A 26,198-nucleotide genomic window follows, 5' to 3' on the forward strand; every position below is an offset into this window, starting at 1 on the left:
TGTTGTATGTGTCGAACTGCTTTGCATTATCTTGGCCAGGTCGCAGTTGCAAATGAGAACTTGTTCTCAACTAGCCTACCCGGTTAAAAAAATAAAAAATAAAGACAGATATCTAGGTGAAAGGTGCTTGATTGACTTGGCTATTCTATCTACACACAATACTTCATAATGACAAAGCAAAAACAGGTTGAGAAATGTTTGTTAATTTATAATTTAGGCAGCAATTACAGCATTGAATCTTCTTGGGTATGACACTACAAGCTTGGCACACCTGTATTTGTGAAGTTTCTCCCATTCTTCTCTGCAGATCCTGTCAAGATCTGCCATGTTGGCTGGGCAGCTATTTTGAGGTCTCTCCAGAGATGTTCGATTGGGTTCAAGTCAAGGCTCTGGCTGGGCCACTCAAGGACATTCAGACTTGTCCCGAAGCCACTCCTGCATTGTCTTGGCTGTGTGCTTAGGGTTGTTGTCCTGTTGGAAGGTGAACCATTGCCCCAGTCTGAGGTCCTGAGAACTCTGGAGCAGGTTTTCATCAAGGATCTTTGTACTTTGCTCCGTTCATCTTTGTCTCGATCCTGGCAAGTCTCCTAGTCCCTGCAGTTGAAAAACATCCCCACAGCATGATGCTGCCACCACCATGCTTCCCCGTAGGGATGGTGCCAGGTTTCCTCCAGACGTGACGCTTGGAATTCAGGTCAAAGAGATCAATCTTGGTTTCATCAGACCAGAGAATCTTGTTCTCATGGTCTGAAAGTCTTTAGGTGTCTTTTGGCAAACTCCAAGGGGGCTGTCATTTGCCTTTTACTGAGGATGGCTTCTGTCTGGCCACTCTACCATAAAGGCCTGGAGGAGTGCTGCAGAGATGGTTGTCCTTCTGGAAGGTTCTCCCATCTCCACAGAGGAACTCTGTCAGAGTGACCATCAGGTTCTTGGTCACCTCCGTGACCAAGGCCCTTCTCCCCCGATTGCTCTAGGATGAGTTTTGGTGGTTCCAAACATCTTCCATGTAAGAATGATGGAAGCCACTGTGTTCTTGGGGACCTTCAATGCTGCAGAAATGTTTTGTTTATAACCCATCCCCAGATCTGTGCCTCGACACAATCCTGTCTCGGAGTTCTACGCACAATTCCTTTGACCTCACAGCTTGGTTTTTGCTGACATGCACTGTCAACTGTGGGACCTTATATAGACAGGTGAAGTGGGTGAAATGGGTCTTCACTTTTGAATGGTTTGGGCTAGAGACAAGTGGTTTTCAGCATTGTAATAGTGCAACCACAGACACAAAGCAATGCTCCGTTTGTTTCTATGGCAGAGGCTAGAGCTAAGCCTAAATCAGACTTGCCTGCGCCAATGGTTCTCTGAGACTAAGTCAAATGATAAAATAACTTGGCTTGTGATGCGCGCCCCTTTAATTAAAGATGCACCCCTTTTCAATTTTAATTTAAAATGAACCAAATCTAATACCCAAATCTAAGTGCCTGTAGCTCAGGACATGCATATTAATGATTGAAATTTGAAAGGAAACACTTTGAAGTCTGTGGAAATGTGAATTTAATGTAGGAGGATATAAAACATTAGATCTGGTAAAATATTTTTTTGTACCATCATCTTTGAAATGCAAGAGAAAGGCCATAATGAATTATTCTAGCATAGGCGCAATAAAGACACTGGCCACTAGATGGCAGCAGTGTATGTGCAACGTTTTAGACAGATCCAATGAACTATTGCATAACGATTCAAAATGTTGTATCAAGACTGCCAAAATGTGCCTAATAGGTTTATTCATACATTTTAAAGTTCATAATTGTGCCCTCTCCTCAAACAATAGCATGGCATTCTTCCACTGTAGTAGCTACAGTAAATTGGACAGTACAGTTAGATTAACAAGAATTTAAGCTTTTTACCCATATCAGATACGTCTATGTCCTGGGATTTTGTTTCCTACAAGCTCATGCTAATCACATTAGCCGTTAGCTCAACCGTCCCGAGGTCGGGACACCGATCCCGTATTAAACTATACAAATTTTACATCAGCATGAGCGCACCGGACTTGAAACAACGACACAGATGTTACCATGCTCCCAAATCAAAATTCCATGTTAATTCCACAGGTCATGTTTTTTTTTAAGTGAGTGTTACATTTGTTAAAATCAAGATTAGGAAAAGTTTTGCAGCACACCTGATTGAAAACCACCGCTCTAGAGATGTAGATCTATGGGAAAGTTAAGACCTCCGGGTATAGTGGGTTTTATCGCATTAACAGCCGGGATGAGGGCCCTAGAAGTCTGCTACATGAGACTACAGTGGGCCATTAGACAGGAGTCAAAGGCTCCTAAATATCTACATGCATCATGTCTCTGTTCGCCTTAGTAGACAATCAAGGATTCAGATCTGGACTGAATTTACAATATGGTACAAAACAAAGTTGGGGAATTCATAGATGTTTATTTTCCCTGAATCCAAACCCCTCGGGGTCAAAGTGCAACACAGCCCTCTCAGTTCAAGGCAGGAAGTGCATTAATTAATAACGTGACAATTTAGCCCCCCCCTCCCGGAGCTTCACAGCTATCGCCGTCACCACTTCTGAGAAAATCGTTCCAATCTATAAATCATTTTGAGCAAGCGAGGAAGCGATTAGAACACACCACCTCTCCATCGCATTCTTTCTGGCCATTACCCCCAAGACCGACTGCCTTGTCAACCAAACCGATGGAGACGTGAACGCCTAATTACAATCATGATCACCTCTGGAGCATTCATAACTAGAGATTATGATATTAGGTGACAGGGTGCACCGATAGACAAGCAGAGGCACATGTTTGTGTTCTTCTGCCCATATTGATTGATAATGTACTAACACTCGGCAAGAGACGACACCAGTGGGGAAGTTTGAAAACGTAGTGAAGAGTCGCATGCAAAACCACTTCCTGCTTCTTGGAAACTAACACTGAGAGACAAGAAATAATCCACTGCCTGCCTCTCTGTTAATTGATAGTGATCTACTTTTACCAAGGGCGCAACTTTGTTTAAGAAGTGGGGGGGGACATTATTATTATTTTTAATCCAGTCGGATAAACACTCCAAACTGCTTACCCGACCGCTTGGAGGTGTCTGCATGTTTCTAAAGCACACCAGTACCTCGTTGTGTGTCACATTCCAATTCTAAAAACTGAGGGGGCAAAAATGCCATTTCAGAATGTGATACAGACATGTCGCCCCCCCCCCCCCCCCCCCCCCCCCCCCCCAGTTCCCAGTGAAAGTTACGCCCCTGACTTTTACAATCGTTGACATGATCATCTAAAAAGGAAGTTGACGACAGTCACACATTCATTATAAGCAGGCCTTACCTATGCTTTTTGATGGTGGGGGTGGCTTCTTGGGTCTCTGAAAAAGAGTAGGTCAATGTGACAGAGGACTTCTCATTCAGCTACAGTAGCACTCGTTAGTTTAAATATCATCAGACTCACAGCAGATGCACCATGATGGTCAACAAGCAGAGAGTGAAAGAGCACTTTAATGCTCCACTGTATTCGGTTTAACAATAGGCTTATTTAAGCATAGAGAACATTTTTTTATTAAGACGTGGGAGAGTCTCTCTGCATCTAGCTACTTGAATAGGCGCTATGGCAATAAAGAAAGGTGCCCTGGGTTTAACGGTTTGTTCAAGGGGACAATGTGTTCATGTTTTTTCAGTGACCCAACTACATTTCTTTACTTTGGCTCAGGTGCATCACGTTTAACAAAGAAGAATGTCAGGGTCGGTTCAATCATTGTTGGTTCTTGTTCATCAGTTTCTTAAAATTCTTCCGAATTCATGTTATTCCTTTCTGCCTGGCTTCTGTAATACATACAAAGATGTTTCGACTTTATTCTTACCTGATACATCTCCAATTTAAAACAGTATATCAATCGAAACACAAGGCTTCGAGTGCCACAGATGCAGATAACGCTGCAGCTGTTCCATGTGGTCAGCCTGAGCAACGCACTGTGCCGAATCCCTGATCTACAAATCAACTAACACTTTGATCCTGAGTTAGAAAGAAATCAGGCCCATCAGTGTGTGAGAGTACGGAGGGCTGAGGAGTGACACCAGACCTCTAATGCTGCTGAGGCAAGAGCGTCAGTCAGAAGAGAAGCACGTGCTCCAAATGAAAATAACAAGCAATTCTTTTCCGTTCTACAATGATCTTTATGTAGAGATCTGTGAAGGTTGAAACAACGCCACTTGGTCTCCGCAGGCTCACGCATTTATTGTTTTTCTTTTCTTTTTGAAAGGGAGATGAGTGTCCAGCAAAGAACAATCAAATAATCGTAGCACATCCTCTGCTGTTCTATTTGCTCTGCTTTGTTGTTTGATGACAACTTCCATGGCAACTGTCCTCATTAAGGCTATATCTGAGAATGAATTGCAGCCAAACTGTGGTAGCTACCGCCAGTATCTAATCTGAGAGCTATAAGTGATGTGTTTTACATGCTGTGGTCACGAGGTCCCGCAGCATGAAGAATCACAGGGAATGTGGGACTTTACATTTTCTATACATTAAAAAGAGTGTGAAACTGGGAAAATATTTAAATAATACAAACAATCTTCACTCTATTTTACTAGGATGTTTCCTGTAACAATCCAAAAACTGGGACTTCTTTATAACATGCTCACAATAACAACCTAGAAATAAAGATGAAGAAAAAAGAGAGAAGGGAAGAGAAAGTGAGAGAGGCCTGACCGCCTCTCTTAATGGAGAATTGTTCATGTCTGCCCTCTACTGAGCATCTAGCAGAACCGAGAACATAAAGGACAACAGTGAGATCCATTATGGCGCAATAACTTCCTAATGCTCTGGGCCAGAAGGCTGTTCACCACCACTGCTGCTTGACCTCCATATGGTGATGCAGAGCAGCATGGTCTCTCCACCGGGCCGTGACACAACAGCAGCCACTGTGTGGGCCGGGGAGGCAACAGAGTTAATAAACAGGGACATTGAAGTTCAAGTACCAGGAACTTTACTTACAATTAAAGGAGTATTTTAGTCTGCTCTTAAAAGAACTTCCCTGAAATTCAACTTTAACATATTAAAATCATTTAGCTGGAGGATACTTTTTTTGAAGGCAAAGACTCACAAAAGTGATATTTTGCACTTCTCTTTAAACAGAACAGCTGTGAGGGGGCTTAGTTAGAAACGAGATCAACACAGAGCTCCGTAACTCTAACGCGTATAAATATCTAGAGAAAGCATAATTTCCCATCTAAAGTGTATGATGACTTATAGGAGACTCCTGACAGAGACCCCAACCTGACCAGTCAACAGAACATTCCCAGGCTACCACTCTCATTAGACTTGCTCTCCATATCAAGGGAAGAGTCCCACATGAATTCCGTGAGCATACACCAACACCATGTACTCTAACACAAGCATGTGGAAAGCCCAGCCTACCTCTTCTGCTTCCTGCTTGGGAGACAGTTTGACTGATCCTCTTGATGTGGGAGCCGGCTGCAAAATAAAAGGAAATAGTTTACATTTTAAATAATGAAACATGTATGATCATTACACAAATGACTGACTTTACACATAGGCTTATCTAGGGATAAGACCACTAGGGTCTGGAGTTCACTATTTCTTTCATCATACCTCTTTGTCTGCGTCTGACATCACAGTCACAAAGTTGTCAGGAAAAACTCCCTCTTTACCTCCGATCTCCCCTCTCCACCACCCCGGCTCCCCTGTGTCCTGAAACATAACAACTTTACTGGTCAAGCATTTTTCAAACATTACCATGAAAAGGCTAGGATAAAATAACATAGCAAAGACTCCTAAGGGAGTCCCAAGTGGCGCAGCGGTCTAAGGCACGGCATCTCAGTGCTAGAGGTGTCACTACAGACCCTGGTTCGATCCCAGGCTGTATCACAACCGGCCATGATCGGGAATCCCATAGGGCGGCGCACAATTGGCTCAGTGTCGTCCGGGTTAGGGGGTTTGGCTGGGGTTGGCCATAATTGTAAGTAAGAATGTGTTCTTAACTGACTTAGTTAAATAAAATACAAATAAAAGAAACAGGAGTCTGAGAAAGTTTCCAAATATCTGCATCAGGCCATTTGGTAATCAAACCAAATTCTCTGAATAAACAATTATGTATTTGATTCAATATCATCAAATTCAAAATCAGCTTCAAAACTGATAAAAGGCATCTGTGGAGATTACTACAACCTCACTTCATGTTAGACATCACATGTAAGTCTGCTTAATGGACACTAGATGGCACTTAAACATGATTAATCCACAGCGAAACGTGATCTGTCATAATGTGTCTGCCTTAAATAACAAAACATGACTCAAGAGCCACCTCTTAACGGTAACTCAACCTCTCCATATGGCCTAGCACTGTCTTGGCCACGTTCCCAGTCATGGCACTCATGCTCTTCTTCAGGGTGTAAAATTCAACAGGGACCCAAGTCCCAAGTCTCAGGTCAATGTCAAGGGAAGCTAACTGCAATAGATCACTTATTTGCTACGGTGACAGCTTCCTACCATCACGCTGCTTCCAAAACACAGCAGGGTGCTCGATGGTGATCGGGGTCATGTTTAGAGGCCATTCTGAAATGGAAGAGGTACTACCTGAACTGGTCCAATAAGATGATCACTAAGATGATTCTGTTACAAAATGTTACAAAATGTTGCTGTGCCTACAGCAAACTACCCAAGTCTACCTAATCAGAATCATTAGGACTACATACTCAAATCTGTCCCTAGTCTCCTGGACCAGGTCTTGCTCACATCATTCACCTACAGTTGAAGTCAGAAGTTTACATACACTTAGGTTGGAGTCATTAAAACTCATTTTTCAACCACTCCACAAATGTATTGTTAACAAACTATAGTTTTGGCAAGTTGGTTAGGACATCTACTTTGTGCATGACAAGTAATTCGTCCAACAATTGTTTACAGACAGATTACTTAACTTATAATTCACTGTATCACAATTCCAGTGGGTCAGAAGTTTACATACACTAAGTTGACTGTGCCTTTAAACAGCTTGGAAAATTCCAGAAAATTATGTCATGGCTTAAGAAGCTTCTGATAAATTATGTCAATCAGCCTGAGTCAATTGGAGGTGTACCTGTGGATGTATTTCAAGGCCTACCTTCAAACTCAGTGCCTCTTTGCTTGACATCATGGTAAAATCAAAATAAAATCAGCCAAGAACTCAGAAGACAATTGTAGACCTCCACAAGTCTGGTTCATTCTTGGGAGAAATTTCCAAATGCCTGAAGGTACCACGTTCATCTGTACAAACAACAGTTGGCAAGTATAAATACCGTGGGACCACGCAGCAGTCATACAGCTCAGGAAGGAGACGTGTTCTGTCTCCTAGAGATTAATGTACTTTGGTGCGAAAAGTGCAAATCAATCCCAGAACAGCAAAGGACCTTGTGAAGATGCTGGAGGAAACGGGTACAAAAGTATCTATATCCACAGTAAAACAAGTCCTATATCGACATAACCTGAAAGGCCACTCAGCAAGGAAGAAGCCACTGCTACAAAACAGCCATAAAAAAGCCAGACTACGTTTTGCAACTGCACATGGGGACAAAGATCATACTTATTGGAGAAATGTCCTCTGGTCTGATGAAACAAAAATAGAACTGTTTGGCCATAATGACCATCGTTACGTTTGGAGGAAAAAGGGGGAGGCTTGCAAGCCGAAGAACACCATCCCAACCATGAAGCACGGGGGTGGCAGCATCATGTTGTGGGGGTGCTTTGCTGCAGGAGGGACTGGTGCACTTCACAAAATAGATGGCATCATGAGGCAGGAGAAGCAACATCTCAAGACATCAGTCAGGAAGTTAAAGCTTGGTCGCAAATGGGTCTTCCAAATGGACAATGACCCCAAGCATACTTCCTAAGCTGTGGCAAAATGGCTTAAGGACAACAAAGTCAAGGTATTGGAGTGGCCATCACAAAGCCCTGGCCTCAATCCTATATAACATTTGTGGGCAGAACTGAAAAGGCGTGTGCGAGCAAGGAGGCCTACAAACCTGACTCAGGTACACCAGCTCTGTCAGGAGGAATGGGCCAAAATTCACCCAACTTATTGTGGGAGGCTACCCAAAACGTTTGACCCAAGTTTAAATTGTTTAAGGTAATGCTACCAAATGCAAATTGAGTGTATGTAAACTTCTGACTCACTGGGAATGTGAAGAAAGTAATAAAATCTGAAATAAATCACTCTACTAATATTCTGACATTCTTAAAATAAAGTGGTGATCCTAACTGACTTAAGACAGGCACTTTACTATGATTAAATGTCAGGAATTGTGAAAAACTGAGTTTAAATGTATTTGGCTAAGGTGTATGTAAACTTCCGACTTCAACTGTACTTCACTAGGGAAGAATAGACAAGCAGGGCTGGAGAATGTGCAGTAAGGTGGATTTGGACAATCAGTACCACTATACCTGGGTCCGGTTCGGGAAGTGAGATGAACACACTGAGGAGCACGGACTGGGATGGACCATGTTGACCAGGATTAAATAGATAACTCACTGTGTTTATATGTGTTATAGCTATACGCAAACAGGCACATTTTCCAGGTGTATAGTGTAAACATGTGGCTGGGAACAAGCCTATACATCCTCTAGTAAACTCTCTCCCTTACAAGTGGGACAGTTACGTAGACTGTTTTAAAACCTGTTTGGAGTAGTAGTAGCTTTAAGCTTTTCAACTGAGTATTGGCTGGGCCAGAGGCCAGCAGCTGGTGCTGGTCCGGGCGGCTTTACTTACCTTACTCAAAATCTGTATGACGTCACCCTCTTTCAGTGTCAGCTCATCTTGGTTTGTGGCTTCAAATGCAAATGTGGCCTTGCAGTATTCTTTTACTGGGGGGGAGAGGAACAATACTGTTCTTGAGAAATGCAGTCATTCACCAACAAAACCGACCAAATAAACAAACACATCCAATAAGAGTCAAGTTCTCCTGAGTGGCGCAGCGGTCTAAGGCACTGCATCTCAGTGCAAGAGGTGTCACTACAGTCCCTGGTTTGATTCCAGACTGTATCACATCCAGCCGTGATTGGGAGTCTCATAGGGCTGCGCACAATTGGCCCAGCGTCGTCCGGGGTAGGCCGTCAATGTAAATAAGAATTTGTTCTTAACCGGCTTGTCTAGTTAAATAAAGGTTCAATAAATCAAATAAAAATTAAAAAAGTGATGGATGTGTTAAGTTTATTCCTAGTGATACCGTTACGATTGGCTAACCCTAAACCTACCATTGGCTTTAAAAGTTGAACACTTAGGAAGCACAACATCCCACACCACATGACAATATATCCCACTTGAACCTCAATGTAAGAACAACATTTTACAATCACAATAAAAAAAACACCATAAATGTTGTGCTATGATTATCAAGTGTTGGACAATGGTCCTTACGGGCATGACAAAACACACGCATTACGGGCATGACAAAACACACGCATTATGGGCATGACGGGCATGACAAAACACACGCATGACGGGCATGACAAAACACACGCATGACGGGCATGACAAAACACACGCATGACGGGCATGACAAAACACACGCATGACGGGCATGACAAAACACACGCATGACAAAACACACGCATGACGGGCATGACAAAACACACCTATTGTACTCTCTGAGAACATAACACGAGATGGCAGTTTGTGTTTAAGTCACTTCTAATCATACACACTGGGACCTTTACCCTCCCCCTTACCTTTTGCTTTGCTGTCCCCCTCTGCTTTCTGTGAGTCTGTCACATTGGAATGGGCGGGCTTTGCGGCAGATGGTAATAATGGGATTGGCTAAAATGAAGCAAACCACAGATGGATTTACCGACATGATTGGATGCACAGTACAATGCTCAGATGGTCCCCACCAATGTGAGACTAGGCATGCCTGACCGGAATGAACACTGAGCACAGGGTCATCAGCGGACTCACCGATTGGTCAACAGACAGTGTGTTAGTCAGCGTGCAGGTCAGTGTTTGTGAAGAGTATGCCAGTCTGCTACAGAGTATGTCATATGGGTTATATGAGTTACGCCAAAACGTAGACCAACATCAGGAAACCTTTGTTAGTTACTGAGTGAGCAGACAGATAAGTGGTAGAGTTAGGCAGGCCTACGTTTATTCTGTGTTTTGTCTCAGCTAAGGTGAATGTCCTCTAGATTATGAGTAACAAGCTGTTGAGTCACGAGGATAGAGAGAGTCGAGCGAAAAAGAGAGCGATTGCAAGCGAAAGAGAGCGAGCGCGAGCAAAAAAGAGCAAGCGCGAGCAAAAAAGAGCAAGCACGAGCAAAAAAGAGCAAGCGCGAGCGAAAAAGAGAGCGTGAAAAATAGCGAGCGCGAGCGAAAAATAAATATTGCCCTCAGATACGAGGCCAGGAAACAAGGTCAGTCAGAGCGAGCGAGTGAGCGAGCGAAAGAGCAGAGAGCAAGCGAGCGAGCGAAAGAGCAGAGAGCGAGCGAGCGAGCGAAAGAGCAGAGAGCGAACGAGCGAGCGAGCGAGCGAGCGAAAGAGCAGAGAGCGAGCGAGCGAGCGAGCGAAAGAGCAGAGAGTGGGAGCGAGAGCGCAGAGAGGGGGAGCGAGAGCGCAGAGAGGGGGAGCGAGAGCGCAGAGAGGGGGAGCGAGAGCGCAGAGGGGGAGCGAGAGCGCAGAGGGGGAGCGAGAGAGCAGAGGGGGAGCGAGAGAGCAGAGGGGGAGCGAGAGAGCAGAGGGGGAGCGAGAGAGCAGAGGGGGAGCGAGAGAGCAGAGGGGGAGCGAGAGAGCAGAGGGGGAGCGAGAGAGCAGAGGGGGAGCGAGAGAGCAGAGGGGGAGCGAGAGAGCAGAGGGGGAGCGAGAGAGCAGAGGGGGAGCGAGAGAGCAGAGGGGGAGCGAGAGAGCAGAGGGGGAGCGAGAGAGCAGAGGGGGAGCGAGAGAGCAGAGCGAGAGAGAGCAGAGGGGGAGCGAGAGAGCAGAGGGGGAGCGAGAGAGCAGTTAGGGAGCGAGAGAGCAGTTAGGGAGCGAGAGAGCAGTTAGGGAGCGAGAGAGCAGTTAGGGAGCGAGAGAGCAGTTAGGGAGCGAGAGAGCAGTTAGGGAGCGAGAGAGCAGTTAGGGAGCGAGAGAGCAGTTAGGGAGCGAGAGAGCAGTTAGGGAGCGAGAGAGCAGTTAGGGAGCGAGAGAGCAGTTAGGGAGCGAGAGAGCAGAGGGGGAGCGAGAGAGCAGAGGGGGAGCGCGTGAGCGGAAAGTGCCAGAGATGCTGCTACTGATGGATTGACTGTGTGAACGACAGCGTAATGGAATATGCCATGTTGTAAGCTGTGGGACAAAGACTGAACCAACGCTGCCATGAAAGAGAGAACAGGGAGAAGGAGCCGGGGTGAGAGAAAAGTTTCAGAGGGGGTTGAATGGAAGCTAGAAATGTTCAACTAAACCTAGAGTGTGCTATTAGCTGGACTATTAAGTTATCACTATCCATGCAAATTAATGTCACTAATTATCTGAGTGTGCTGCTGTAGTTGGTCTCCCTCAGATACGCTGAAATATCGCCCTCAGATACAACGCCAGGAAACTAGGTCAGTCAGAGGGAGCAGGGAAACTGCCTGCCTGCCATCCAACCAAAATAAAAAATAAAGGCTATCAGCTGGGGAGGAGGAAAGGTTGATAAAGATACCCAACCCACGCTGCATCACTTCCCCCAGGACTTAAACAGTCACCACAACACTAAACAATGCTGACTGGTGGTCCCCATACAGGAGCATGTGTAATGGTGGCTGAACTAGCGCTGGGACGATAAACCAGAAATGATCGTCACCGACCATTTATCATGGACATTTTGCTAATATAGTTCATTACAAGAAATAACTTACAGGGCCCTACTAGAGAAATGTGAAGTTTGAAATGAAATAAGTTTGCTAAGACGGGTGATAGTTAAATGGGACAATTGATAACTACAACATTCAAAGTCATAGTTTTATGGGTAATATATATTTTTTTTTAATAACTGGTGCACATTGCTATAAACTTATTGTTCAATTTATCGTAACTGTGATAATGCAGTCAGTTTATCTTGAAATTTATTTTTGTTCATGTCATCCAGCTTTAGGCTGAACTCAGAATGTTAGTTAATGTAAAACAAGCTCATAAACCAATAATATCCAATGTAAAACTACCATATTACTTTCACCAGCATTGGTTTCAATTGCATTCCAGTTGAAATTAATTTCTGACTTCAGTCATATGACCCTGAGTAAGTCAACACGCCAACCATAAACATTCTTCCTATTGTTTTACTGTTATGCAACAGACGGTTGGGAACCTTTGGACACTTAAAAAAACATTCCCGTCTTCCTCTCAATTGTGAATTGGTTCTCAGAGGACTTCAGTGTATTTGAAGGGGAAGCGCGTATTTGAAGGGGAAGCGCATATTTGAGCCTTATCGGAACCTGTTGAGGTGCACGACACCTTGTGAGTGACATCTCAGACAGACATCTCTGAGCACCGGCTCAGCTCACTTACTTTGTCTTTCTTCTCCTCTCCCTCTGTGCTGGGCAGGCGGGCCTTTAGCTTGACCGAGCCTTCCCTGAAGATGTCCCCAAAGCCCACCCCCCGGATCTTCTTGGGCTGGGTGATCACTCCATTGCCTGGAGAGGGGTGGGTGGGGGAGGGGGGAAGCAGAGCTTCTTTACCACTGGCGTCTGTGGGAAGGACACAATGCATGAGGCGAAGAGAACAAAGCAAAACGTGCAGAAACACGTGCATTTGTGTATGTACACACTTGTGCATGAGAAAAATACACAAGCTAGGCCCCCCCCCCCCCACACACACACACACACACTAATGGTGTGCAGGTCAGCTGTTTGTTCACCCACACCTGCTAATAACCCATCTGAAACTGCCTGACTATATGTGATAAAGTGATGATCTGAGGCCCTCAGTCAACCATAACCTACAAATATAGAAAGGGGAGGGTCCAGGATTTTTTGGGGGCCTAATTTAGATACCTTTCTGCTTATAATCTCCGCCATTTTGGTAGGCTGTGTTAGTCAACTTGTATATAACTAGATACAAGTAGCTTATCTTTTGTCATCATATGTAGCCCTAGAAGACTAAATAAAGCCTTGCTCAACAGAATAATGTAATAGACGGATAGAATGAATGCTTTAATCCAGTTGACATCGGTAATGTTCTGTCACCTTTCGTGGAGCAAAGAAGCTTAGGTACTGGGGAGAAAATACAATAAACCCCCCCCCCAAAAGATAAATAAATAAAATGAAGAAAAATAAATAAATATAATACAAAATAAAAATAATTCAGGAAAGATTCTCTGTGCAAGATTCTCTGTGTTTGACGGGTTTTAAGAAAAAAGAAAGCTGTGAAAATGACAACGTGTTTCTGATAAGATTTCAGTTTGCCTTTGATGCATATTTTATGTGGTCGAAATACTATCCGCTCTTATGATGAAGGCGACACCTCTACAGATGGTATCTAACTGAGCATTGCATTCTCTCAAGATGCAGAAATAAATAAATCATATTTCTCCCACACCTGTGTATCATTTTATTGCCAGAAATGCTTAATTCTGCAGGAGTTAATATTAGGGCTATGAGAGATTATAGACCTATAGTCAGTGTCCAGATTTCCATTTAACCTATTGAAACTGTGGGCTACAGTTCCCTTGACATGCAATAAGCCTATTTGAAGTCCTGTCTTGTGACTAGCTGGCACTGATGTCCTCTTTTACCACGTCACCAAATATTTTCCAAACATTTACCTGTGGTAAACTCAATTGATTGGACATGATTTGGAAAGGCACACACACCTGTCTATATAAAAGGTCCCACAGTTGATGTGCATGTCATGAGGTTGAAGGAATTGTCCGTAGAGCTCCGAGACAGAATTGTGTCAAGGCACAGATCTGGGGAAGGGTACCAACAGATTTCGGTGGCATTGAATGTTCCCAAGAACACAGTGGCCTCCATCATTCTTAAATGGAAGAAGTTTGGGCCACCAAGACTCTTTCTAGAGCTGGCAGCCCGACCAAACTGAACAATCAGGGGAGAAGGGCCTTTGTCAGGGATGTGACCAAGATCCCGATGGTCACTGACAGAGCTCCAGAGTTCCTCTTTGGAGATGGGAGAATCTTCCAAAAGGACAACCATCTCTGCAGCACTCCACCAATCAGGCCTTTATGGTAGAGCGGCCAGACGGAACCCACTCCTCAGTAAAAGGCAAATGTCAGTTGGCCAAAAGACACCTAAAGGACTCTCAGACCATGAAAAACAAGATTCTCTGGTCAGGTGAAACAAAGATTGAACTGAATGACAAGCGTCACATCTGGAGGAAACCTGGCACCATCCCTACGGTGGCAGCATCAAGCTGTGGGGTTGTTTTTCCAGTGTCATGGACTGAGAGACAGATCGATTGAAAGAAGAACAGAGCAAAGTACAGAGAGATCCTTGATGAAAACCTGCTCCAGAGCGCTCAGGATCTCGGAAGGTGAGCCTTTGCTCCAGTCCAACAGGACAACAAAACCTAAGCACACAGCAAAGACAACGCAGGAGTGGCTTCGGGACAAGTCTCTGAATGTCCTTGAGTGGTCCAGCGGGAGCCCTGACTCGAACATCTCTGGAGAGACCTGAAAATAGCTGTGCAGCCTGACAGCGCTTGAGAGGATCTGCAGAGGAGAATGGGAGAAACGCCCCAAAAACAGGTGTGGCAAGCTTGTGGCGTCATACCCAAGAAGACTGGAGGCTGTAATCGTTGTCAAAGGTGCTTCAACAACTGAGTAAAGGTACTGAATACTTATGGAAATGTGATATTTCAGTATTTTTATACATTTTCAAAAATGTCTAAAAACCTGTGTTTGCTTTGTGAATATGGGGTATTGTGTGTAGATTGATTGGGGGGGGGATGATTTAATCCATTTTTGAAACAAGGCTGTAACGTAACAAAATTTGGTTAAAAGTCAAGGGGCCGGAATAGTTTCCGAATGCACTCATCTCAACAGGTAGGCTGTCGCCATCTCTCATGTAGACACAATCATTTAAACACAAAGGCCTGGAGATTCAGACAAGAAGCTACATTCTTTAGCAGCACTAACTTGTTATGACACGCTCTGCTTAAACATGAGTCGCGCCTTCATTACTGAAGCTCTGCCCGCTCCACAATTACCGGCTTCATCTGTTAAGTCATTTGTCTGTCCGTCTGCGTTCGTCTCCATCTCTTTGACGAAGTTGGAGGGAAACAGTCCTGATTTGCCATTCATGGTTCCACTCCACCAGCCTTCCTCCACCTGGAACAACCAACCAGAAGCCAATGAATACCTGATCACCTTAGAATAAATGCCTCATAATCACCTTATGATAATATAATAGACCTTATCATAAATCACAACAGCCTAAGATACTATTAGCTGTCACAATTTGCATCCAATGTAATGGTAATATGTAGACAGAATTAAAATTATCAGATAGTTACAGAGATCATGGCAATTCTCTTTTATTCTCCAATGTAAAACTTTACCTAAAAAAATAAAAACTGCAAATCAACAGAACAATGAGTCTAACAAGGAGACATGAAATAAAGCACAGGTAAGGAAACCCAATGCAGGAAAGTCATTACGAGCAGCGGAAATAGCTCAATGCAGGGCAGTGTAAAGAAGCACTAGCCTTACCTCCTCATTGATGTCGATGATATCCCCTATCTTCAGCTCCAGCTCATCCTCGTTCTGGGGCACGTATTCAAACAGAGCCCTGCACTGCCGCTTCTTAGGTTCTGCAACCACAAAAGACAGGAGTCTGAGAAGACTGGGAACACCAGTTACACCAGTCTGCTCGCTGCTCAATGGGCCGCCTCAAGGCTTCAACTTCCTGGACGCACGTGTGTGTACCCTGGTGTCCTGAGGAGGGCAGTAGTGATAGGGGAAAACATCAATACAGTTCGGGATATTATTTTTGATGCTATCGTATCGTTTTGACAATATCGCAATATTATTTTTGAGCTAATTGGCTGTAACTGCACAAAAACTCCAAATATTTTTCCTTCACAGCTTGTTCTCCATCTTTTTAAATAGGGAGCAAATTAGTTTTCAGCACTTTTACTTCCATGACTGACCAAAACTAGTTTTCTCATGGCTCTCTTGTCCCTCTGCAGCAGACATATGGTGAGCAATAGGTTTTGACCATGGAATTGCAATAAAATCACAGTATTGAATTGCAATACATACAGAATTGTCACTTAAGTATAGTATCACGGGGTCCTTGGCAATTCCCAGCCCTAGAGGGTGTCTGAATCTAAGAAGTGGATGAGAATACTCCCCTCCTGCAAGAAGCACTATGCGACTTTCAGCAAGGTGTTCCTGTGGCAGTTCAAAGATGCACAGAGGGGATGTGTCCCAATAATATCTCCTTTCTCCTGAAGTGTACTCTCATTCACCACTTCCCACAAATCAGTTCCTTTCAAATCAGTGAATGGAAGTGATCAAGTGCACATTTTGGGAGGAAGGAGAGATAATTGGGACTTGGCCAGGGTAAACTAGACTGCAAGAAGTCACCTCACAGAGGAGACCTAACGGCTGCTCACTAGAACTGCACTAACACTAGGACCCATGTGTATAGGGCCTGAAACTAACTTTTTGGCCCACCACCAGCCAATGACGAAATTCACCCTCCCCTCAGACATTTTACCAGCATTTGACTGGTGGTCGAATACTAATTTCAGGCTCCAGAGTGTTTTTGTTCATTCCAATATACTGTTCTCTGAAAACTTTTAACAACAGGTGGCAAGAGCGCCACTACAGTCAGCGTGCATCACTGTCAGACCAAGTGCTGCTATTAATACCATCACACACACGCCTCTGCAGAGACAGACGATTATCAGAAGTTCGTCATCTCCACTTTAATGCTGCATTTCAATAGGGACTACTTGGCATTCACGTAACACTGCTGTTGACACTTTAATTAAATCAAGTTATATTGACAAATGTCACAAGAGAATGGTTGTGTAGGCTATACAAAGACTCAAGGTGGAAGAAAAGCCTCCATGACTAGCAAATACAGTAGCAGGTGATATATAGCCAATATCCAGTATCCACCTTGAATCTATGACACACTTCAGAGAAGAGAAAACTGATTTATTTCCTCCCACAGTGAGATGGAAAACATGAAATGAAAGCAGTTTATTCTGAGTGTTATATTGAAGTAGCGATACTCAAGAGAGGAACATAACCTCTGTTGGTTTACAATATTTAAAAAAATAAGCATTCTCTAGTCTTCTTGACACCTTCCCTTGCTTGTTGTGGATAGTAAAGGAAAAATGAATAACTAAGATACTTCAATACCTTAAAGTCCTGCTTCAAGGCCCCAATGAGAGAATCTTCATTGAAAGTGCTTTTTAGTCCAGGAATAAGCTTAGGAACCAATTCAGAGACAAAACAGTACATGCATGTCTAAATATGAACAACAAACTATTTAAATGAATACATCCACTTGTCTTAATGCTATCATTACTGGGAAATATAGTTAGAGCCACAACTCAAGAGTCATTCAGTATTGGCATTATATATTTTAATGTGTGGGTTTGTTCTGTGTGGGTTTAATCTGTGTGCAGTAGGCTTTAGTCTATGGTAGATTAAAGGGATACTTTGGGATTTTGGAAATTAAGCCCTTTATCTACTTCCCCAGAGTCAGATGAACTCTTAGATACCATTTTTATGTCTGCATGCTAGCCGTTCCCATAGACTTCCAATTAATGCGCTAACGCTAGTTAGCAATTGCGGCACCGCTAGTTAGCAATTGCGGCAACGCAAGTTAGCAGCTTCTGTGAGTTAATCTGACTCTGGGGAAGACGATAAAGTGTTTTTGACAAAACCATAAATATCCCTTGAAGTCCACAGAAATGAATGGGGGGGACCCTAGGCATTCCTCCAAGTTTTTTTAGGTAGTGCTTGAGTAGAGACATCTTCATGTGTTCCTAAACAATAAAAGCACAGCCAACTGTTAACACACACAACTGACTTACTCTTCTTGAGACCGCGGGGCTGCGAGTGTGGCTGGAAGCCCCCAGCTGGGATGCCGTAGGTGCTCATCCGCTGGACCAGGTTGGCCACATTCCCTGCACTCTTCTCTCTCCGCTGGGGCTGCGCCTCCTCCTTGGCCTCCTCTTTTGTCACATTCACCTCCTTGGGCTCCTTCTTCATCTCCTGCCACCAGAGACACCACACACAGCGGAGAGGACAATGATTAATTTAGGCTAATTATAAAGAGGATCACTTACATTTAGCCTACACTGATCTTGCTGATAGTGGCTGTTTGGAAGAAGATTTTGCTAGCAATGATTGTGATCGGTGTTTTTCTTAAACTCATTTTGTAAAATGCACTGTAGTTTAATTGACTCAAATGTGAATGTAGTATCAATCACATAATGAAATTCCCATATCATGATGATGTCTGCTGATTTGCTGTGTGCTGTGAGCTAGCTAGCCAACTCCTCCTGGGGCTGCATTTAGATAAGGTTCGCGAGGCTGCAGTTTCAGCGTAGACTCAATGATATTGTGAGGAGGTGGGCACGAGAGGTAGGCCTCCTGTATTGAGTTCAGTTCGGGAGATTCTATTTGACACAGTGTGTATTCTCAAGATATTCTCTTGAGATGTTCAATACGTCCATAGTTTCATATGGGAATATATGGGAATAGAAACTGCAGGGCACTATTTGAATTAGTGATGCACCGATATGAAATTTTTGGGCCAATACCGATAATCAGAGGCGTCACTACAGTCCCTGGTTCGAATCCAGGCTGTATCACATCCGGCCATAATTGGGAGTCCCATAGAGCGGTGCACAATTGGCCCAGCGTCGTGCGGGCCGTCATTGTAAATAAGAATTTGTTGTTAACTGACTTGCCTAGTTAAATAAAAGGTTACACGCAAACAAAAAGTCATTTTGTTGGCATTTACATATGCCCCATTACCAGATAAACATAATCAAAACCAATTTTTTTCACTTACTTGCTGTGCTGTTTTGTTTTGCTGTTCATTTGTTCCATTCTCAACCAGGATTTCTATGGAACGCCATTTGAAGTGTCAAATAACACGACATAATCTGTTTCAGTAGCATAGCTAGGTGTCATCTAAAATAACCCTAATTTATTAACTTATTTGACATATCTATGTGAAGCTAGCCACAATAAGGATTACCCACAATAGTGGACTTTGTGGTTAGCATTCAAAATAAAAGTATGGAATAATTCTAGAGGTCGACTGATTTTGATTATTCAACGCCGATACCGATTATTGGAGGACCAAAAAAAGCAGATGCCGATTAATCGGCCGATTTTTAAATGTATTTGTAATAAATGACAATTACAACAATACTGAATAAACGCTTACTTTAACTTAATATAATACATCAATAAAAATCAATTTAGCCTCAAATAAATAATGAAACATGTTCAATTTGGTTTAAATAATGCAAAAACAAAGTGTTGGAGAAGAAGGTAAAAGTGCAATATGTGCCATGTAAAAAGCGAACGTTTAAGTTCCTTGCTCAGAACATGAGAACATGTGAAAGCTGGTGGTTCCTTTTAACATGAGACTTCAATATTCCAAGGTAAGAGGTTTTAGGTTGTAGTTCATATAGCATTTATAGGACTATTTCTCACTATACCATTTATATTCCATATACCTGACTATTGGATGTTCTTAAAGGCACTTTATTATTGCCAGTGTTACAGTATAGCTTCCATCCCTCTCCTCGCTCCTACCTGGGCTCGAACGAGGAACACATCGACAACAGCCATCCTCAAAGCAACGTTACCAATGCAGAGCAAGGGGAACAACCACTCCAAATCTCAGAGCGAGTGATGTTTGAAATGCTATTAGCACTCACCCCGCTAACTAGCTAGCCATTTCACATCGGTTACACCAGCCTAATCTCGGGAGTTGAAAGGCTTGAAGTCATAAACAACGCAATGCTTGAAGCACAGTGAAGAGCTGCTGGCAAAACGCACGAAAGCGCAGTTTGAATGAATGCCTACAAGCCTGCTGCTGCCTACCATCGCTCAGTCAGACTGCTCTATCAAATATCAAATCATAGACTTAATTATAACATAATAACACACAGAAATACGAGCCTTTGGTCATTAATATGGTCGAATCCGGAAACTACCATCTCGAAAACAAAACGTTTACTATTATCGCATATACCCTGACTCTGCGTGCAATGAACGCAAGAGAAGTGACACAATTTCACCTTGTTAATATTGCCTGCTAACCTGGATTTATTTTAGCTAAATATGCAGGTTTAAAAATATTACTTCTGTGTATTGATTTTAAGAAAGGCATTGATGTTTATGGTTAGGTACACGGAGCAACGACAGTCCTTTTTCCGCGAATGCACACCGCAACGATTATATGCAACGCAAGACACGCTAGATAAACTAGTAATATCATCAACCATGTGTAGTTAACTAGTGATTATGATTGATTGATTGTTTTTTATAAGATACATTTAATGCTAGCTAGCAACTTACCTTGGCTTCTTACTGCATTCGCGTAACAGGTAGGCTCCTCGTGGAGTGCAATGAGAGGCAGGTGGTTAGAGCGTTGGACTAGTTAACTGTAAGGTTGCAAGATTGAATCCCCGAGCTGACAAGGTAAAAATCTGTCGTTCTGCCTCTGAACAAGGCAGTTAAGCCACCGTTTCTAGGCCGTCATTGAAACTAAGAACGTGTTCTTAACGGACTTGAATAAAGGTGTAAAAAAGAAAAATAATCGGCGAAATCGGTGTCCAAAAATACCGGTTTACGATTGTTATGAAAACTGGCCCTAATTAAAATCGGCCATTCCGATAAATCGGTCGACCTCCAAATTGTACTATTTGTATCACTGTCAATGACATACTTTTATTTTGAAGACAAACCACAAATTCCACTATTGTGCCTAATCTTTATTGTAGCTAGTTTCACAACACATAACCCGGTACGGTAGAGCCTCACTAGCCAGATGAGGCTAGCTGGCTGCTTATAACTTTAGCTTTGGGCAACAGGGTTAAGTAGCTGGCTAGCTATATATTTTCATGAACTGAAGGTCAATTTCAATAGGCGAACAACAAGTGGCAACCTAGCTAATACTTACAAAGATTCCTAAATCATTGCTAAGAATAATGAAATGACTGCAGTTTCTACTGGGCATAATTTTCAGGCTGGTTGTATTGGTAATAGCTAGGTACCGAGATAAAGCTAGTTACCCCAGAAGTTGCGGTCGAAGAAATTATGCTTTATTACCAACGCGGTACTGTAAACACATCGTTTGTGGCCAGTGTTTGCAGAGTTTTTTGTACAGCTTTGACAGTGCTACTGTATCTTTTTTGACACGCAAAGACCCAAACGGCGCTCCAAAGTATGCATGTCGTGAAGCTAATAGCAGTGACGCCATTATTGTGTAACTCCGGTAGGGCAACATCTGAAAAATTTCGCACTAGGTAGTGTGCACCGGTGCTCGACCAGTCGGCGAAAGCCAACATCACCCATGACAGAGAACAGTTGATTGTCAAGGACAATGAAATCCATGATCTTGGCTTTAATGGATTTTGCCTTCGAGTTGTCTTGCTGGAATTTTCTTACTCTTTCAAATGACTGCTCGATCCACACATCAGACATTGTGTGGGCTAGGTTAGGAATGCAGTGTTGCATGTGTAGCGCAACATTTTAAGTGCCGTTATTACGTCATACCTACATTTTTTAGGTATGCACGTTACCTTTGACATCGGTTTTTAACATTGGCGTTAAACTAGACAGCCGATACCGACGTTGGCATTTTTAGCTAATGTCGGCCGGTTCCGATATGCTCACCGATATATTGTGTATCCCTGATTTGAATGGTAAATGGGAACACAAAACCTACAAATCATGAACTGATAGCATACAGATATGATGCCTTCATATTGAACTTCCAAGGTAACTTTCACAGGCCAAACCTCTATCATGTCATGTGTAGTCACTCACGTTATCTAGCGCTAACGTTTAAGCTCATGTAGGACAAGGCTTTCCCTTTAACTGTGGAATCAACCATTTTGTAGACCTATGTCCACACCCTCCTCAGAAATGCCATTATTCACTGAGCTGTGCTGCAGCAACTACACAGGGACATTCCTCCTCAGAGTGCTTTAACAGGCCCTTCGACTCCTCACTCCGCACACACTATTGAGCAACTGCACTCAAAGTTCTCCTCTGACACAGGTTTCTCACCTTGTGTGCTTGAACATTTCCACAAAATTAACCACTAATAACTGATAGAATGCAGTACGCTCTGAGTGTATATGTAAACGTTTACTTTACTGCTCTATGGGCCTGTGTCTGCTCATGTTGAGACCTGCCCCAATTCCAGCTCAGACCATAGAAAAAGGCTAGGACAGCAGCCAGCCAGCCACAGCCCGCTCTACTCACTCTGCCGGAATCTCTCAGGAATGCTCGAAAAAGCACTCTGAAATCTCTGTCTCCAGTGGAGTCCGCCTCGCTAAACAAGTAAGAGCTAATGGCAACCTGCTTTTGAACCTGCTTTGCAGAGCCCTCACATGCTGATTCTACAGAAAACGATCATATTATAGACTAATACTGTTCCACTTGCAAGGTTGTAAAAAAACAACTAATATCAGGAATTCGACATTAACTCTTTCCACTGGTGATACTAACTTTTTCAGTTCGTGGCACCAGCACACATTTGTTTATACACTGCTCAAAAAAATAAAGGGAACACTAAAATAACACATCCTAGATCTGAATGAATGAAATATTCTTATTAAATACTTTTCTTTACATAGTTGAATGTGCTGACAACAAAATCACACAAAAATGATAAATGTAAATCAAATTTATCAACCCATGGAGGTCTGGATTTGGAGTCACACTCAAAATTAAAAGTGGAAAACCACACTACAGGCTGATCCAACTTTGTAATGTCCTTAAAACAAGTCAAAATGAGGCTTAGTAGTGTGTGTGGGCGCCACGTGCCTGTATGACCTCCCTACAACGTCTGGACATGCTCCTGATGAGGTGGCGGATGGTCTCCTGAGGGATCTCCTCCCAGACCTGAACTAAAGCATCCGCCAACTCCTGGACAGTCTGTGGTGCAACGTGGCGTTGGTGGATGGAGCGAGACATGATGTCCCAGATGTGCTCAATTGGATTCAGGTCTGGGGAAAGGGCGGGCCAGTCCATAGCATCAATGCCTTCCTCTTGCAGGAACTGCTGACACACTCCAGCCACATGAGGTCTAGCATTGTCTTGCATTAGGAGGAACCCAGGGCCAACCGCACCAGCATATGGTCTCACAAGGGGTCTGAGGATCTCATCTCGGTACCTAATGGCAGTCAGGCTACCTCTGGCGAGCACATGGAGGGCTGTGCGGCCCCCCAAAGAAATGCCACCCCACACCATGACTGACCCACCGCCAAACTGGTCATGCTGGAGGATGTTGCAGGCAGCAGCACATTCTCCACGGCGTCTCTAGACTCTGTCACATATGCTCAGTGTGAACCTGCTTTCATCTGTGAAGAGCACAGGGCGCCAGTGGGGAATTTGCCAATCTTGGTGTTCTCTGGCAAATGCCAAACGTTGGGCCCTCATACCACCCCCATGGAGTCTGTTTCTGACCGTTTGAGCAGACATGCACATTTGTGGCCTACTGGAGGTCATTTTGCAGGGCTCTGGCAGTGCTCCTCCTGCTCCTCCTTGCACAAAGGCAGAGGTAGCGGTCCTGCTGCTGGGTTGACGGCCTCCTCCACGTCTCCTGATGCACTGGCCTGTCTCCTGGTAGCGCCTCCATGCTCTGGACACTACGCTGACAGACACAGCAAAACTTCTTGCCACATCTCGCATTGATGTGCCATCCTGGATGAGCTGCACTACCTGAGCCACTTGTGGGTTGTAGACTCCGTCTCATGCTACCACTAGAGTGAAAGCACCGCCAGCATTCAAAAGTGACCAAAACATCAGCCAGGAAGCATAGGAACTGAGAAGTGGTCTGTGGTCACCACCTGCAGAACCACTCCTTTATTGAGGGTGTCTTGCTAATTGCCTAGAATTTCCACCTGTTGTCTATTCCATTTGCACAACAGCATGTGAAATTTGTCAATCAGTGTTGCTTCCTAAGTGAACAGTTTGATTTCACAGAAGTGTGATTGACTTGGAGTTACATTGTGTTGTTTAAGTGTTCCCTTTATTTTTTTGAAGCAGAGAATATAAAAAAAATATATAATTGTATAATTGTGACTTACAGCCTGGATTTGGTCTTATGTAGCAAAATGTGAAATGGTGTCTTTTTTTTTTACATTGGATAAAAGTAGAGACTCAAAATGGTATAAAAAGAGCTACAAAATGGTATTTTATACACTGCATGAGGAACAACGGGAAAGTCATTCTGCTTTGAAAGTTGATGAACTTGTAAATTCACTTTTGAGAAAATGGCCTTTGAATGTTTTGGTATCTAGTGAAGAGCTCTTCTTTGTCTACAGCCATTCTACATTGTTCACGCCATCTTAAGCTTTAGCCCCACCCATCTCGCTTCGCTCTCGGAGCGCACACTTGACGCTTTGGCTGATGATTTGTTTACCTCTGGATAACATGAAAACAGTCTAACCAGCTCTGCTGGCAAAACTTTCATAACACCTTTTTGCAGATATTTACTGACTAACATAAGACATATAGCTAGCTAGGTAAGCAACAATGAACAACGTGCCAGCAATGCCACAGTGCTGGAAGCTAACCAACCAGGTCCAATGTTAGCTAGCTAACATTATGGTATAACTAGAAAAGCAAACAGCTCTGGAAAACAAATAAATGTCAGCTAGGGAGCCTGCTAGCTATCAATACACTTTAGCTTGAAATGAAACCACTTTGTCAAAATTAGAAACGTGTAATATCTGAAAATGTAGCTAGCTAACACTAGACTATCTTAACTGAACACATCATCAAGCATGATAGATGCGTCTCCCTGTCAGGAATGCCATACCACTGTTTCCCTTAGTTTGAAGATGTAATCCGGAGACGGGTGTTTTCTCCATCTCTTTAGCTATCATACATTAATTCCAATGTTTTCAAAACTTGATTCTCCAGAAAGGAGAGCACCACTACAAATGTTTAAAAAAAGTTGAGTTCGACAGGATTACCAACACAGACTGACGAGCTCAAATAGACAGAAGCCTTGAATATGGCAGACCAATCAGAACTCCTCTATAAGTATGTTCATCCCACTCATTAACTCAGCCAATCATGGCTAGTGGGAAGGTTGCTCACTTTTTCTGTGGCTTAACCAACAAGGTTCATAATTTACCAATTTATTCATATTTACAGATAGCATACAAATTTGTTTGTATAAGTTCACATGTTCGAAAAGGCATTTTTGCCAAAAAACGCATTTCGATAAAAAATATTTTTTACATTCAAACGGCTCTCATGTGAAGTTGTGACGTACACCTAGTTTCCTGAATTGGGTCACAATTTATAATGACCTGGTCCGTGCCTCATAATGTGCCTGCATTACATTTGAATTAATTGCCTTACAATCTACCTAAAGACAGGTAGGCTATCATTGGCATCGCTAAGGCCTACACAAAGTGGTAGACATAAGCACTGCACACACAGTGCTCGACATTCAGGTAAATTTGCCAGTGGCACACCAGGCCAGTGCAAAAAAAGCTACTGGCCCAAATAATAATCTGAGCAACAACCAGCTGTTTGAGAGCTGCGCACTCTTTCTGCCTGACAGATTATCTATAGGCTACACTGTACGTGTGCAGCGTACATGATAAAAAAAACTTTACGAACAGCTTCGGGAATCCTTCGGATTTAAACAAAAGCATTATCCAAATATTATTACTTGGGGATGATCAACTGGCCTGGAGTGTTTCCAAAACCTCCCCGGGCCAGCAGACAGCCCTGTATGTCTAACCCTGATCACATTTACATTTTAGACATTTATCAGAAGCTCTTATCCAGAGCGACTTACAGGAGCGATTAGGGTTAAGTGTCTTGCTCAAAGGCACGTCGACCGATTTTTTCCCCCTAGCCGGCTCAGGGATTTGAACCAGCAACCTTTCGGTTACTGGCCCAATGCTCTTAACCGCTAGGCTACCTGCCGCCCTTTATCACAGACGGGCATTCCCGTGCCATTGTTGCCTCTTCAGAAAGTTGGTTTATTTT

General features: G+C 43.4%; 1 protein-coding gene across 2 annotated transcripts in view; it reads right to left on the minus strand.

The window, feature by feature from the left end:
- The window catches only part of LOC139415186 (CD2-associated protein), a 73,585-nt gene that overhangs the window by 21,761 nt on the left and 25,626 nt on the right, over window positions 1-26,198 (minus strand). For both annotated transcript variants that reach the window (XM_071163084.1, XM_071163083.1), the window contains exons 3-11: window positions 18,023-18,203; window positions 15,678-15,778; window positions 15,176-15,296; window positions 12,521-12,699; window positions 9,738-9,825; window positions 8,779-8,873; window positions 5,628-5,726; window positions 5,433-5,489; window positions 3,348-3,384 (exon numbers count right to left, since the gene is read on the minus strand). In XM_071163084.1, coding sequence (XP_071019185.1) covers window positions 3,348-3,384; window positions 5,433-5,489; window positions 5,628-5,726; window positions 8,779-8,873; window positions 9,738-9,825; window positions 12,521-12,699; window positions 15,176-15,296; window positions 15,678-15,778; window positions 18,023-18,203 — 958 coding nt within the window. The remainder of the gene's footprint in view (window positions 1-3,347; window positions 3,385-5,432; window positions 5,490-5,627; window positions 5,727-8,778; window positions 8,874-9,737; window positions 9,826-12,520; window positions 12,700-15,175; window positions 15,297-15,677; window positions 15,779-18,022; window positions 18,204-26,198) is intronic.

Source organism: Oncorhynchus clarkii, chromosome 8 (assembly GCF_045791955.1).
Source record: "Oncorhynchus clarkii lewisi isolate Uvic-CL-2024 chromosome 8, UVic_Ocla_1.0, whole genome shotgun sequence".
Taxonomy (NCBI): domain Eukaryota; kingdom Metazoa; phylum Chordata; class Actinopteri; order Salmoniformes; family Salmonidae; genus Oncorhynchus; species Oncorhynchus clarkii.